Source organism: Fonsecaea pedrosoi, assembly GCF_000835455.1.
Source record: "Fonsecaea pedrosoi CBS 271.37 unplaced genomic scaffold supercont1.5, whole genome shotgun sequence".
NCBI classification, from domain to species: domain Eukaryota; kingdom Fungi; phylum Ascomycota; class Eurotiomycetes; order Chaetothyriales; family Herpotrichiellaceae; genus Fonsecaea; species Fonsecaea pedrosoi.
In genome coordinates, this window is record NW_013550611.1 from 2,654,160 (window position 1) to 2,668,872 (window position 14,713).

Sequence of the window (14,713 nt, forward strand, 5' to 3'; positions counted from 1 at the left end):
AGTCGGCACTACGTCCCGTCTCATCTCGTCTTTACGTCTAAATATGTCCTCGTTCCCTTCGTGATCAGGATTCAGTCCTTTACACCCCCAGCAATCCCTTCATAACAGTCTCGTTGGCTCTATACCATCTGCCCAACTCCTCCACCTCGTCCCTCCCCCCTTGCTCACGCCTCCTTCTCCCCTCGATCGCCAGTTTTGTGCTCTCATTGCGCCTCTTCTCGAGATCGACCAGCTCACGGTCCATTTTCTCGACCTCGCGCACCTTTGCGGGCATCAGCCTCTGCAGCTCCGCGATTTCCCTGTCGATCTCGGCGTTGCGCTCTCGTTGTTCCCTGAGTTCCTGTTCCGTGGCCGCGAGCGAGAGATGCATCCTGGGGTCGCCGCTTCCCGGATCCGCACCGTCGTGACCCCGTCGAACCGCAATGTCGGCCTGTAACCTCTCCACCTCGGCCCTCAGCGTCTCGATCTCCGCTGGAACCCGTTCGAGTACGTCCATACCCTCTCTGACGCCTTCGTACGCGCGCGCGACATCCCGCGCGCGCCCCTCCATCTCCCTGACCAAGGCGTCGACCTCGTCCTTTTTCGCTTTCAACTCCCTCTTCATCACCGCGAGCCGCTCCTCCAGGACCAGATTGTCTTCATGGCTCACGACGAGGGGAGGGTCCCCCACGATGCTGCGCAGGTATTTCTCCTTGGTGACCTGTTCGAGGTAGCTGAAGCGCAGTTTCGAGAACAGGTCCTTGTAATGCGCCAGGTCGGCGAGGAGCGTGGCAGGCGTGAGCTGCAGGTTGGACTCTGTCTCCGAGGTCGAGGTGGATAGGGTGTCGGAGGGACGTGGGTGTAGGTCCGATGGTCGCTTTTGGGGTAGAGGTTGTGTTTGCGACGCGGTAATGGGCTCCGCGAGCGCGATGATCGAAAGCGGTTGTGCATTTTGCTGAGCACGAAGGGCTTCGAGAGTATCGTGATAGTCCATTGAGTCCATTATTCAAAGCAGCAGTCGATGATTCAGAACAATATTGCAGGCGTCCCGAGCAGTTCGATGTACTTAGATGAATCTGGAAAGGTAAACATCAAGATGCCAAGATGAGTTAGCCACCCACCCCCGCATCGGGACTTTAGTGATGCCGCCCTGTGGCCACCCGCGTGGACTGGTCGTTGCAAAGAAAAAGTTCCCGCCGAATTTGGAGGTCACCACCGCTGCTTTTGGGAGGTTCCTTCCCTCAATGCCAAGATCCCCCCTTCCTCCCTCCTCCAGTTGGGACGGGCGGCCCTTCTTACGTCGACCCCAACCCCATCGCCTGGAGCATCCATTCTCGTTTCTGAGGCTATAACCTTGCACTTTGCTCTTACATCACGCAACCATGCATCCCACAATCAGCACGGGGTACATATACAGCGGACAAACACACATCACAACAAAATCAGAGCTGCTATCGCCAGCACCCCCACCGTGGTATACACAGTACGTGAGTTCTTCCGACTCACTCCATTTTCGGACGCGTTTGCAGTGGCGTTACCATTTCCACTCCCATTGTCAGTGTCGTTACCGCTAGCCATAGAGTTCGCTTCTGACGCCTGGACCCGCGACAGCCATAGCTCGACGGGGTCCAAGTCTGGCTCACAATGTGCATCCGCCTCGGGAAGCGTCCCGTTGAGGAAATAAGCTTGAACGTGTCTGGATACACACGCGGAAGGGTTGACAAAGACACCATGACCGTAGCCGCTATGGGGCAGCACCGCACTGCCCGTGAATCCGGCGCTGCCATTGTACGCGTTGACAAGCGGGGTCACCGGGTCGAACTCGCCGTTCACATACAGGATCGGGGATTTGGTCGTGGCGCGGAAATCTCCCCAATATCGCTCCCTGGCGTGCATTCGCCACCGCGCAGAAGGCCAGATGTTGAAATACGAAGCGTCGCTGAAGCCGGGGCTGACGCTGGCTTGGTATTTGACCTGAGAAAGGTATTCGTTGCTCGAGTTGGCAATGAATGTGGCGTCACTCGCGCGGATTCCAATCACGGCATACTTGGCCAGACCGTAAAGCACAGGCGTAGTTGTATTGGCGGGCGCGCTGGCGGTCCCATTCATGATGCTGGCGAGCGTCTCTGCAAAAGTGGGCCATGTAGAAGGGTAGTAAAGCGGCTCAATGAAAGTCCCCTTAACCCCCAAATAGGTAACATAGCCTTCGAGACTCGAAGTCGCATTCTCGGCGAGAGGTGTCAGAGCAGCGTTGATGGCATCGAGGAGATCTTGTGTTGTGTTCGGTCGAAGAAGTGAGTATAGAGCGCAATCGTCGGCGGTGTCGAAGCATGTCTGGAGAAAGCCAGCGAAAGCCTCGTCGATATCGTGGGCGAATTCTCCGTAGTGGCCGGCTTGGTAGTCGTGAGGATTCAAGTTGCCATCCAGAACCATGCGCTCAACGCGGTCGGGAAACATGGCAGCAAAGTAGGATCCTAGCGCCGTGCCGTACGACCAGCCATAGTAGCGAAGAAGGCCGTCTTCGTCAAGAGCGTCGACGATTTCGATCATGTCTCGGGCTGTAAATGCTGTCCCGATGAGTGTTCCCGTTTCGTTCGATTGTCCAGCGCAGTAGTCTGCAATTTGACCAGCGTAGTCCCATCCGACGTTAAGAAAGACTTCCGTCACATTCGTGCTGATTAACGTGCCAACGTCGCGCTTCTGAGCTGGAGCTGGAGCCGCGGCCAAGGCATCAAGATCGCAGGTGAACGGAAGAGTATAACCGGTTCCACGAGGGTCCCAGGATACGAGATTCCACTGCGGCCCAATGACACTCTGCGCGATTTCAGCGACCGTAGGTAAATTCTCCGCGCCCGTGCCTCCGGGGCCACCGAAATTGATCAGGACGGATCCCAAAACCGGTTCTTGGGTGGCATTGACTCTGAATAACCGGAGGTCAAGCGGACCTGAGTCAAGATCCGTGTAGTCCAGGGGTACCGAGAGTGTAGCGCAGTCAAAGACTGAGCCTCCGCCACCCAGCAGTGCAGATATGTTCGCGTTCAGCTCTGGGCAGGGCTGAAATTGAATGCCGGTCTGCCCACCACCTTGCGCCAGGACGCCGACAGCCGCGAAAACGCTCAGTACCGTCAATGCAAGTCTTGATGACATTTTCTAGGGTATGTTTTTGGAAAAGACAAGAAGAGGAATGTATTGGTGATACATGGGGTCGGAGCACTCGAGACGAGGCTCTATATAGCTTTTAATCAGCTGCGGGAAGCGGGAAAAGTGAGCATGACGTCGTCCACACTGAGGCTTAGGTAGTCTCCGCCGTCGATCAACCTGGGTGAAGGTCAGTGCAACTGCCAAGTCGACATGAATGTTACCCAGGGCGGATTGTGGATGTTGGCAGTCTGATCGGGGGCCACACGCGTCGAGCCTGAGCCTTGGCCGACCTGTAGCGTGCCCTCCGACTGGCTCGTCGAATGCAAGAATGGGCCATCCTAAGTCTCAGTGCTTCGACACTGAGCAGCTCCGCCACAACCTCGCCGAGTAGTACTGGAGAGCGTGAGAGCTTTCCGCTGGGGCTCTGGGCAATCATTATTCAGCCTTGGCCCTTGGCCTGGGCATTTGTGACTGTGGGCCAATCAGAGCCCATGTAGCCGGCGATTCATTGGCCTGACCGCCAAGCCACTATTCTGCTTCTGGTGCTATGTGCCGCTGGCCAACGTCTCGTCTCCGGAACATTGACCGGAAGATTGAAACCTGGAGGAGACGGGCAGCTGTCGCCTAGTACTGAGAAATTCAGTGGTGAAAGGACTACTGATTCTGCTCACCATGGCAATATGGGAGACTCGTTCGGAAGTGAAATTGGAGGGGCACGATAGATCTGCGATGGTTTGTTGCGCACATGGTAGAGTTACTCCGTATTCGGAGACATCGTCCGGCCGCGGTCGTGAAGCACAACGGGACCAGCAGCCGGGACAGGAGGTCAGTTCTTCGCGATCAATCCACATTTCTTCCACCATGACTATCTACGGGAGTTGAGGGGGGACGTTTGGAGTTCTGGAAGAGATTAAATATAGTAGAAATAGAAGTATCCCGGTCTTGGTCTATTTTACTACATAGGAGAAACTTAGACTGTCATCATCACGACAGTCGAGAGGCCATTCGCCGATTAGCCCTTCTAACACAGATTCTGTCCAAACCGGGTACCCTTCAGACATCAGCTCGCACTCATTGATGATCTCGTCTGGAGCCTAAACTCAGAGCAGCGCCAACTTCTCAAGTTTAGGACGAGGTTTCTGTTTGAAGAATTCTCCAGACATGATCCCATGCACATACGCTTGGTCAATCAGACGGTAGATATGTCTACTAGGAGTACAATCTGTTGTTGTGTTTCTGACCACCAGGTCACCGACTCTACATCTGTCTTGGGCGGCTAGGCAAGAATATCCAGTCAAAGTTCGAAATGGTTGAGCGGCGTTTGGAGACGAGAGTAGATTCACCACTTTTGTAGCGTAGTGCGCCAAACAGATCCCCTCACTCTCGATTTTTGGGAATGTCAATTCCTGTACAACTTCCTTCTGCGACCGCGTGGGTTTCACGAGGAGGTTCTTAAGGAGGCCCGTAAGACTGAGTATTGGTAGAGCTAGTTCAGTCTTGACTTGGAGGCCGACAGTTGCTGTGAGCAAAAGATCGGTGGTGATGCATTCTCTTGCAGAAGTTTCCTGTTCGTTTTGATCTTTAACATACCGTCATGGTCCCAAATGGCAGTCCCAATCGAATCCAACCATGACTGGAGAAGCTTTGATGGCTTCTCGTTCGGACCATCGCTGTTGCGAGAGATTCGGCCCCTGTAAGTGTCTCCCACAAGTACAATTTCATCAATAATGAATCCATCCAGATGGATTAGGTCAGGAAAGCGGGACATATCAAGGGCAGGAGAGCGTTGATACCAGTCACTTGACCCGTGTAAACGATAGAGATGCGGGTCAAAACCCGGTTCTGACAAGTTGGACCAGTATGGGACCCATGACGGCAGGTCAGGTCTTGGTTCCGATCTTGTTGCGTCAAGCAGAGTGTCCAAGTTGCCGTGCCGAAGCAGTGCTGATGTGATTTCTGTGAAGACGACTTCAACTGATTTCGCATAATCCGGAGTGATGTGTAACTCCCGCCGGTCTGCAGCTACTGAAATAAGTGCATAGACATGATCTCGGGCGTCTGTAGCGTGGAGCAAATGGAGTCGTCGCAACAGGCTCAGAAGAACGGGAGCATCATGTTTCCGATACCGCGAGAGCAACTGCCAAACCTTAGGCCCTAGCCTTGGCCCTAAATGAAACTTCCATCTTCGGAACCCTAGGTTGTTTGCTGCTGTAATCATCGGAGGTAAAGCTGCGTGGAGCTTGCTTTCACCAGAAGCTCTTGAGAGACCGCGCCAATGCATTACACTTTCCAGGGCGAGGTCGAGATTGTCGGTCAAGCTGTTGCCACAAAGAAACAACCGTTTGCGAGCACAAGTAAACTCCTGGAATATCCACATCCGTGGCCAATATACGTGATTTGCTAGAGCAAGGACAGCATCCAGGTGCTCAGCATCTTTGAGAAGCGTTGATATAGCGTCTCCCGAAAGCGAGACGATTTCTCTAAATGCCCGCGAGGAGCCGAGACCAGCATTCGGAAGCATAAATTCTTCCCGGATCATTGAGATGGCATATTCAATAGCTGCGACGACGCTGTTACAAGGTCTCTCCTGATCAACAAGTCTGCTGAGAAGTGGATCATGTCCGAAATTGAACTTCTGCAATGCGGCGAAAGCCAAGTCACTTTCGGCAGTGCCGCGTCCAAGCCATGAAATAACGCACGCTGCACGCTTGTATATTGTTGTCATTTCCTGAATTTGCCATGACTTCTCTTCGTTGTCCTGCTGATTGATGCAGATTGCGTCAGCCTAAATGACGCGAATATTCGTATTTGCTCGAATGCTTCGAAGTCCTTCTGCCAAGTTTTCAGGAATCCGTGCGACTTGGCCATTGACCTCAATGTCGCTCAAGCGTGTCGGATCTCCCTAGACATAAGAAAGGGCGTAAAACCTGGAAGGCTTTTGCTGTAAAATGCGCGGCACATTCCGTTGCGCGAAACGGAGCAATTTGTAGAGGACGTACAATGTATAACTGATTTGCGGTGACGCGGCCGCTAGTAGTTCTCTAGCATCGAGATCGAACTTTGTACCATAAAACGTCAAGGAAGTTGTAATCAATTGACATCGCAGTGGGCTGTTGGGTGAATCTCGACTCTCCAATCCCTGGTCATCATTGTGCAGGAGTATGAGCCGTATCTCGCGTCGTGAATGATTCAGAGGTTGGTAAAAATTACCCGGCATCATGCAGCGATGGCACCAATGGTACTCGGTACTTTGCGGGACACCATGAGGGGAACTGACTGCACTATGGCCGCATAAGTCCAGGCGTATGTCAGGAAAGGATAGAGCTGGTCAAGCACTCAGAAAGCTGAATACTATAAGGCTGTCACTCTAAGTGAAGTCGTAAACGAATGTAACTTGGCCCGCCGACTTCTGGCCTTCTTGTTTCCGCATGATTGTGCATGGCAATGCGAGTATGATGCGGCTGACCGCCTAGGCAACCAAGCTCTGTCAAGACTGTAGTTATGCTCATACGATAAAGGGGTATCATTCTGGTTTCGAGCCCTTGGCGGTAGCCGGTGTAGATTGTTGATTGGGCGCCTGGTCCCCCAGTCCCCTTGGGGACCTCGCTAGAGGTATTATAATAGATCATAAACAGAGTAGGATGACGGGGGACTAGGCAGCTAGGGTTCTTATAACCGTCAAAAGCGGCGGCGCGCACAGTCCTCGACCTTTCCCGAAACGGCAGGACTCCCCAGTACAAGAGGAAATGTATTTTACGGCCACCACCGAATCAGTTGAATCTGTGTTTCACCGTCTCCGAGATGGCCATCTTGCCCGTATACACTTTTCCAAACGAGCCTGATTCTATTTGTTGACAGATTTGCTAAGGCTCATCTAAATGGATTTCGAGGTGTCGAAAAAATAGGGTGTCCATCGTAGGACGAGCATCAGAGTATTTCCTGTAGAGTGTCCTAAACACAGCAGCTGAAACCGAAAATGTTGCGCTTTTACATCCGACCCGGGAAATGTCTATAGTGCATCCGCTCTGAAGTAACTCCAACCATGGGGCGTGTCTGACGACCTTGTCCCGAGTCCTACACGCTTTGGCATTACCTGGAGAGGTCTGAAGGTTTTCTCCATTGAAGATGTGTGCGTTCCATTCCGTGTGTGGGTAGTTCAATTCCCGCCGAAGGTCGTCCAATGCGTTCTAGATGCGACATGATAGTCTATGGAGGTGCCGAGGGTGCTCTGTTAATAGCCATAGAGGCCCCGGAAGCAGAGCGACCATCTCGTCCAGTTGCAGAACCGGAGCTCACGGACGCTGCACTTGGTTTTCGGCGCTTGACCGGGGTTACTTCGTCGAGAGCCAGCTCGTCTTCGGAGGAGTCTGATCCAGTGACAAGGCCCGTTGACTGGGATTGGCGGCTGGTCGTCAAGCGTGTCTTGGTGCTGGGCGCAGGCATCTGACGAGCCACCTGATTGGCATGGGCAATGAGACTGTCCCGCTCTGTCTTTGCTAGGTCTCGACTACGCCGGTACGCAGTAGCTCCTTTGACGAATGTCTCCCTGTCGTGTGTCATTCCGTAGGACCCAGTTAGAGTCATGTGATACTCAGGATTCCCTCCAGGAGTCAGAGGCTTTGTGAGATGGTGCGCGTAGGTCTGGAGGACACCAACGCCTGCCTGGTATATTGCGCTGAAGCTTCGTGCTTTGTTATCATATCCCGGCTCCTTAGCTTTGTAATTCTGGAGTTCGTGCATGGCTCGCGCTCCAACAGCTCCATCAATCAGTGCCTGTCGCTTTGCCACGTCCGATCGTCCTTGAGCGCTTTTGCCCTCGACGAAGAAATTCGGAGCGGCTGGACGAGTTATGTCGACCTTCGATGGAATGATGTAAGTCCCCAAGTCAGCGCGCACCCGCGGGTGGATGGTCGATAGTGCCACTCCATGATAGACGTCGGGCTTTGGGTCACTGAGATCTTTGTCGAACGCTTGCAGGTTGCTCAATGACAGGTCCATCTCGAAACGATGGGCTGCTTCGTTTCCAGCGATCAAAGGGAATAGATTATGAATCCCAGTAGTCTCGCCTTTTACTCTTGCATTTGCCCGCTTGAAAGCTCTGAAATCTTCCTCTGTAAATCGCGATGGTGAGAGAGACGGTCGAGGGACCCGTTGTGCGGCCTGAATATCGCTCAAATTTGCCGGTTCAGGCGCAAACTGTCCATCTGGATGTTCGTGGTCATCGGGATAGATACAAGTATCAATCAGTTTTTGCTCAAAATTGCCGCTATAAGGTGTGATCTTAGGAGAGGTAATCTTAGCCAAGTCACCCGGCTTCGAAGAGGCTGAGGAGCGTTTCCGGCTTTGGGAGCTAACATGATCGCTCATCCTGTCGTGGACCGAAAGGGGCAAGTCGGCAAGCTGTCACAAACTCTGGTCAGTCTCCAAGGCAGGCCCATGTCGGCAGAGAAAAGACAAACCCCTCGAAGGTGTGAAAGATCAGGTCCCCCACATCGGGCAAACCTCTTGAGCCGTAGAACAGCACGTCCTGTGGGATATCCGACCTTTGGCGTGAATGTGCAAGGCGACTGAACCTTCTCTTCAATGCTCCGGCGGTCAAACTCCCAGAGAGCGCCGCGGGTCAAATGAACCTTGGACAGCGTGTTCCAGTAGCTGGGAGGACGACGACAACGTAGGTCACGGCAAGGAAGGTCACGGCTTTCCGACAGAGGTTTTTGTTTCTTTGCTACCGGCTCCGCCTCGAGATCCGCGGGCCCTTGTGAGGACCGCTGTCGCTTTCTCGACTCGGGTTCTTCGAGGGCGAACATGAGTGAAGAGAGGACGAAGAGTCGAGGAGAAAGGTGTGAGGAGGTGGCCTCAAAGAAGGACACGAACAGCAGTGGCAGGCTAGGTAAGGATGCATGTTGAGAGGAGGTGTGGCATGAGATGCATGCCGCACTTCACATCCAGTCACCGTATGACTCGTAGTCGTATATCTGCGTTGATGGGAGGTTGACACACGATTTCAAGCCTCTGGCGCTAAGGAAATGGTTTATTGGATCAGAGATTAACGCGTTTGCGGGCTGTGCGTGCCACCCTTAGCGTGTCAGGTTCGGGCTTGCGGGGTTGGTTCTAGGCAGCCATGTGCGATCTACAATGTACCTTGCGAGTTGCTACCTAACCACGTACAGTTAAGGAGCCCCAGGAGAAAGTGGAGCGAGCCGCTCAAGGTCAAACTGCCACAAGTACCTCGTAAACACACCCTCGGTCGCAGTCGACGATGGACGATTGTAACGACCTTCACGACACAGTATGGACAGCTTTATGCAGCATGTCTATGACATGGCCTTTGGCGGAAGATACCACCTGGTACGAAAAATCGGGTCTGGTTCCTTTGGTTATGTCTACCTCGGTATGGCGACAATTCTTTGACAAACCCATGTCTTCAAAATGTAATCTCATTCCGTTCAAACAGGGCGTGACGCTGAAACCGGCAACGAAGTGGCCATGAAACTCGAACATCACAGTGTTGCGCCATCTTTTCTCTCCGAGGAAGTGCGCATCTATCGATCCCTTGCTGGGGAAGCTGGCTTTCCTGAGGTATACTGGCATGGAGATCGGGACGACTTTGCCATTTTGGTCTTTGAGCTACTCGGGCCAAACTTGGAAGACTTGTTCCGATACTGTGGTGACCAATTCTCGCTGAAGACGACGCTGATGCTCGCCGATCAACTACTCCGTCGCTTCGAGAGTCTCCATTCAAACAACTACCTTCACCGGGATATCAAGCCTGAAAACTTCCTCCTTGGTCTGGGCGAGCGAGGGAATACTGTCTACATGACCGATTTAGGTCTTGCGATTTACCGCCATCCTGATCGATGGGGATCGAACGGTCCACCTCGTCCTCCTCGTGATGTGAAAGCGCGTCCTCCTCAGCTACTAGGCACATGCAGATACGCGAGTATCAGGGGTCATTTAGGCATCCGTAAGGCGACATCCTGACTATTTTTAGAAAGTGCCAGAAGACCGGCTGACCCTTTTCGCCAGCACAATCCCGGCGCGATGACCTGGAAGCACTTGGCTATATGCTTGTGTACTTCCTCCGTGGAAGCCTTCCCTGGCAAGGTCTCAAAGCAAAGCCGGAAGAGAAGTACTTGCTGGTTCTGGAGAAAAAGCAGGCGACCAGTACGAGCGAACTCTGCGCAGACCTGCCAACCGAGTTCGTGGACTACTTCGACTACGTGCACAATTTGCGCGATGAGGATCGACCGGACTATCAGCACCTCCGGAGCGTATTCAGCAATCTCTTTCGCCAGCAAGGATTTGAGTACGACAACGTCTTTGATTGGACGATCCGAGAATTCCTGAGACTGGAGCCTGACGCCCAAGAACTGCTTGCACCGAAAGATGTGGACGAGCGACGGGGCGAGGACGCTAGGGATGCAGCAAGGAATGTGACCAAGGCAGGGCGTCGAAAGAGGGGGTAACATCCTCAGGATGGATAGGGGGAGGGCCCTAGACACGCCTCCCTTTTGCATTTGACAGCTGCTGGCTGGACATCTCTCAAGCAATTACGCTTGCACACTAGAGAATTCGAATGATCGAGAACCCCACAAAAGTGACCAGGAGCAAAAGAGCCGCCTACATCCTGGTCAGATTCACAATAGCGACCAGGGGTGACCCTCAGATTCAGACGGTCGGCATGCCTTGGCGTCATTGCTGCCTGCGAAACGGTTGGCTCTCGATCAAGCATTTCTCACCGCCAGAGGCTCAAAAATTGTGTGTGTCAACACTCAACTGTATCCAATACGTTCTCATTGGCTGGGTACAACTACTGCTCTGCCACCGCCCTTTCAACGAGAGAAATGTTTGTCGACCAGGGTGCAGAGTCAGGGATCAACCAAGAGATACTGACCGTCTTGGATGGTCTCAATTTCGGAGCAGTGGAAAGCCTACGCTAAATTGTCTGGATGGGTGGAAGCACCCTCTTCTGGACCGATGATCACGAGGAGTGCCGTCTTCTGCAATCTCCCTAGGGCTATCGTTTCAAAGGGAGGGCAGGGTAGTGACCGTCGACGCCGTCATTCATGGTCAATAGACCGGGCTACCCACCATTCCTCCTCGCCTTTGTCAAAGCCACCAGTAAACGTGGTGACGCTGGCGAGGCACACTCCTCGGCATCTTCAAAGGCACAGGACACGAAGAAAGAAGGACGGACCGAAACACGATCAGCTATACCTCGGTGCAGCTCAATACAAACTTTGCAATGAAACTTTTATTGGAACGAGAGAAGATGCCTCTCCTCTCTCTCTCTCTCTCTTTCTCATACACACAAACACATGTTGGTATTATACAAAGCTTGGAGGTGGGTATCTTTCTTTTGTCAACCAGGACAATTATCCGCCTCTCCATTAAAACCCCCATTGGGCTCCCGATGCAGGCGCCTCTGCCGATAATTCGTAGTGGCTACTGCTCCATGTCGGACCAAAGCGGGGTTACTCCAGAAACGCCTTGTTTCTATGCCATGGCAAAAACGAAACGCCCGACCTGTAGGACCGATACAAATTGTACAGGCACGCTGAAGACGTGGTGACCAAGTTGTCCTTGTTTCTCCAGGACTAGCAGCGGCGCAGGGGTCATGAAGTGGTCCCAAAGAGCCGTAGGAAAATCTCGTAGGTCGACATCATAACGGCGGCGGCAGGGACAGCTCGAAGCAAATGCGGCGTCATGCCTCCGTACAAACCAGCCAGCCCTTCTTCTTTGGCCACGAGGCGGAAGCACTGTATCAGGCCGGTATATTTGATCGTGACTTTGCCTGTCTCCGTTGTGATGGTTGGTGCTTGCCGTAGCCTCGTTCTGACAACTTCATGCGGATATGTAATGACTGCCGCAAAGAGCTTCGCACCAGCCGCGGCGCAAAACTTCCCTCCAACCTCCTCCGCGTCATCGAGCATTGTTCGCTGATACCCAGGGTGTGACAGGCGCTTCGCTTCCCTCCTGGCCAGAGACAGCTTCATCCGCTCGTACAATACCCATTGAAGGGTTGACTCGGTAACTCCCAAGTACGAGGCCGATAGGCCACGATACAGGCCTCGGATACCCTCGTGCCGGACAGTTTGCTTGATACAGTCCCAGCTGTTCTTGTACTGTCGTCCCTTGAGAGGATCATGGCTCGCAGTGTTTTTGTCGAGCTGCAGTCGTGTCTTGACCACCCAGATAGGGTTTGTGGCGGTTCCGGTTGCGATTCCCGCCGTGGCTGCCGCAAGAAGGTGGACGGTCCAGACATTCTCTCGCCCTTCGGGATTGAGGTAATTGTTTAGAATTCTCTTGCCATTCCCGTAAACGTAGAAATTGATACTCCTTGCGGGTACCACGCCGATCAGATTTGCGCCCAGACCTCGAAATAGCGCCCGAAACCCCTCATGTTGGTATATCGATCGCAATATCTGGACGGTCTCGGCGATGTGGAAGAATGCTGCTTTGGGGACGGAGGTGAAGGTGAGTTTATGTGGCAGAGAATGTTGAGCGTGTAGGGTTCTGAGTTGCGCTTGATAGAAATCGGACTGTAGTCGGGTCTTCAAGACGTCAAGAGGAGAAGTGAGGGTGGCCGCGGCCATGCCGCCGATACTAAAACATCATGAGTTTGAACCCAGTCAGACAACGGAGTCTAGTTTTGGGCGCATACCCTCCCGCGACGAAATGGGCCCATGGTTTCGCCTTGGGCCCATCCTTTGTCACCGCAGTCGCCTGGTCATTCTGTCCCCCGGGTACAACTTGTCCGGTCTCCTTCGATTCTAGGATCAGAGGACCTTCTCCTCTTGTGCTGGTACCCTGGAAAGGTTGGGGAGTCGCCGCAGGAAAGGTCATGAACGGTTTGCGGGGTTAGCTTAGAAGGAGATGGAGAAAACGAAGCCTGCACGAGTGGCGGAGAAAAGGCTAGGGAGAAGCAGAACTGTACAGTCAAAGAGGGAAAAGAACGATATTGCTGGTTGTACAATGCAAGGCGACAACGACTCTGCTTGAATTTCCAGTGTCAATCATTCGATTGCCGAAAAGGTAAATGGAAATTTTGGATCGGCAACGGATAAACTCTGCATCCGCGACGCCAAGACATGCAGTGTAGTCACGTGGACAGATTCAAATGACTGATTTCTGGGTCATTTTGGTCAAGACGCAAACATGTGATTTGACCTCGAAGTCGGACAGAGGATATCATGTCTCTACAGTATCAGGAGTACTTACCTCGTACCGAGTATACATAGCGAGGCTGTAACCTTTAGCAGTCTCGGTTTGTCCACAAGAAGGAAGGTGGAAGTTGGGATCTGTCCTTGTAACTTACTGTCACGAACTCCCGAGGTTATATCTATTGAGGATGACCCCTTTTACCGGCAACTACTCGTAAACCTTCGGCCAGTCACCATTCATCCCGCTTCCACCGGATCTTTGTTCAATAATCTCACTCCGACCCTTCCCTTCCTTTCCCGCCGGAACTTTTCTGCTCATCGTTCCCAAGGCTGCTGCTCCTCAGGCTCGATCCATTCTCGTTCCCGTCATGGAATTGTACAGGCTCATGACGCTGACGATTTACTTGCAACGAGAAAACGTCAAATCTCTGATATCCGCCAACAACATCATGGTACTGCTTGCCTTCTATACATTCATTCAGGTCGAGATCCGCAAATAGAATTGCTTCCCTGTTCGTGACCATGTTTTGGACATCTAGGCGTTGGTCTTGGGTGAGCTCCATGGCGAAACCTCCCTGGACAACCTTGCCTGTCGGATCCAGGAATTGACTTGCTCCTTGTGGATAGCTTGCTAGCTTCCTGTGCATATCCTCTGGTGCCTCTGTCATCGCGGCAATGTCAGCCATGGCAGCATCATCAAGATAGCCTGCACTCATGATCCCGAAGCATTTGGCCTCAAAGCAGTGAGCGGCTGCTCGCGTGTGATTTGCCGCAATGTTGTCATAATTGCGACCCGTTGTGCTTACAGGATTGTCTTGATTGCCGGTATTCTCGACCATCACTCGGGTAGGCCAGATGGCAGGCCAGGTGGAAATGTGAATTTGCTCTCCCTGTGCCATGAGGGTATATCTGGCTAGTGGGTTGGTGTTCTCACCACAGATCAGGGCTCCAATCTTGCCGTACCGGGTCTGTGCCACGCGTAGACCATAGCCATCGCCAGGAGCCCAGGTCAACTTCTCAAAGAATGTAGGCATCAATTTGCGATGGTGCACCAGAATCTCGCCATCCTCGCCGATGATGATATTGGTGTTGAAAAGAGTGCCCGCGCTGTACCGCACCTTCTCAGACACTCCCAGACTGATCACTACATGATTGTCGCGGGCTGCTTGACGGATGGCAGAGATCTCTTCGCCGTCAACATAGACCGACTCCTGCACCATCCGTCGGAAGAAATGATTGGTGTGCGTCGGCGGGAGGAGTGATGACCATAGTGGAAACGCAGGGATTGATGCTTCGGGAAACACGACAAGATTCGCGGATTGTCTGGCAGCAATGTTAATGCATTGAATGGTCTTCTGAGTTGTGCGAGCAGCAGAGAAAATGTGGGGTGAGATGTGGCATGTTGCTGCTCTCAGGCTGGGTAAAGCCAT

At 52.9% G+C, this 14,713-nt stretch overlaps 7 protein-coding genes across 7 annotated transcripts; 1 reads left to right on the forward strand and 6 right to left on the reverse strand.

Annotated features, from left to right (window-relative positions):
* Positions 1–79: 79 nt before the first annotated feature.
* On the reverse strand, positions 80–982 carry Z517_08437 (uncharacterized protein; the record flags this gene model as incomplete). Its single annotated transcript, XM_013426953.1, has 1 exon — positions 80–982. One exon carries the CDS (start codon positions 980–982, stop codon positions 80–82), a length of 903 nt encoding a protein of 300 aa, XP_013282407.1.
* A 428-nt stretch (positions 983–1,410) lies between these two features.
* Positions 1,411–3,126, reverse strand: Z517_08438 (uncharacterized protein; the record flags this gene model as incomplete). Its single annotated transcript, XM_013426954.1, has 1 exon — positions 1,411–3,126. The coding sequence occupies one exon, from the start codon at positions 3,124–3,126 to the stop codon at positions 1,411–1,413; it is 1,716 nt and encodes a 571-aa protein (XP_013282408.1).
* A 1,480-nt stretch (positions 3,127–4,606) lies between these two features.
* Positions 4,607–5,845, reverse strand: Z517_08439 (uncharacterized protein; the record flags this gene model as incomplete). Its single annotated transcript, XM_013426955.1, has 1 exon — positions 4,607–5,845. One exon carries the CDS (start codon positions 5,843–5,845, stop codon positions 4,607–4,609), a length of 1,239 nt encoding a protein of 412 aa, XP_013282409.1.
* Positions 5,846–7,326: 1,481 nt separating this feature from the next.
* Positions 7,327–8,927, reverse strand: Z517_08440 (uncharacterized protein; the record flags this gene model as incomplete). Its single annotated transcript, XM_013426956.1, has 2 exons — positions 7,327–8,520; positions 8,580–8,927. 2 exons carry the CDS (start codon positions 8,925–8,927, stop codon positions 7,327–7,329), a joined length of 1,542 nt encoding a protein of 513 aa, XP_013282410.1.
* A 484-nt stretch (positions 8,928–9,411) lies between these two features.
* Z517_08441 (uncharacterized protein) lies at positions 9,412–10,586 on the forward strand (the record flags this gene model as incomplete). Its single annotated transcript, XM_013426957.1, has 3 exons — positions 9,412–9,511; positions 9,575–10,084; positions 10,147–10,586. 3 exons carry the CDS (start codon positions 9,412–9,414, stop codon positions 10,584–10,586), a joined length of 1,050 nt encoding a protein of 349 aa, XP_013282411.1.
* A 1,149-nt stretch (positions 10,587–11,735) lies between these two features.
* Z517_08442 (uncharacterized protein) lies at positions 11,736–12,966 on the reverse strand (the record flags this gene model as incomplete). The annotated part of the gene is made up of 2 exons (XM_013426958.1): positions 11,736–12,726; positions 12,785–12,966. 2 exons carry the CDS (start codon positions 12,964–12,966, stop codon positions 11,736–11,738), a joined length of 1,173 nt encoding a protein of 390 aa, XP_013282412.1.
* Positions 12,967–13,555: 589 nt separating this feature from the next.
* Positions 13,556–14,713, reverse strand: Z517_08443 (uncharacterized protein; the record flags this gene model as incomplete). Its single annotated transcript, XM_013426959.1, has 1 exon — positions 13,556–14,713. One exon carries the CDS (start codon positions 14,711–14,713, stop codon positions 13,556–13,558), a length of 1,158 nt encoding a protein of 385 aa, XP_013282413.1.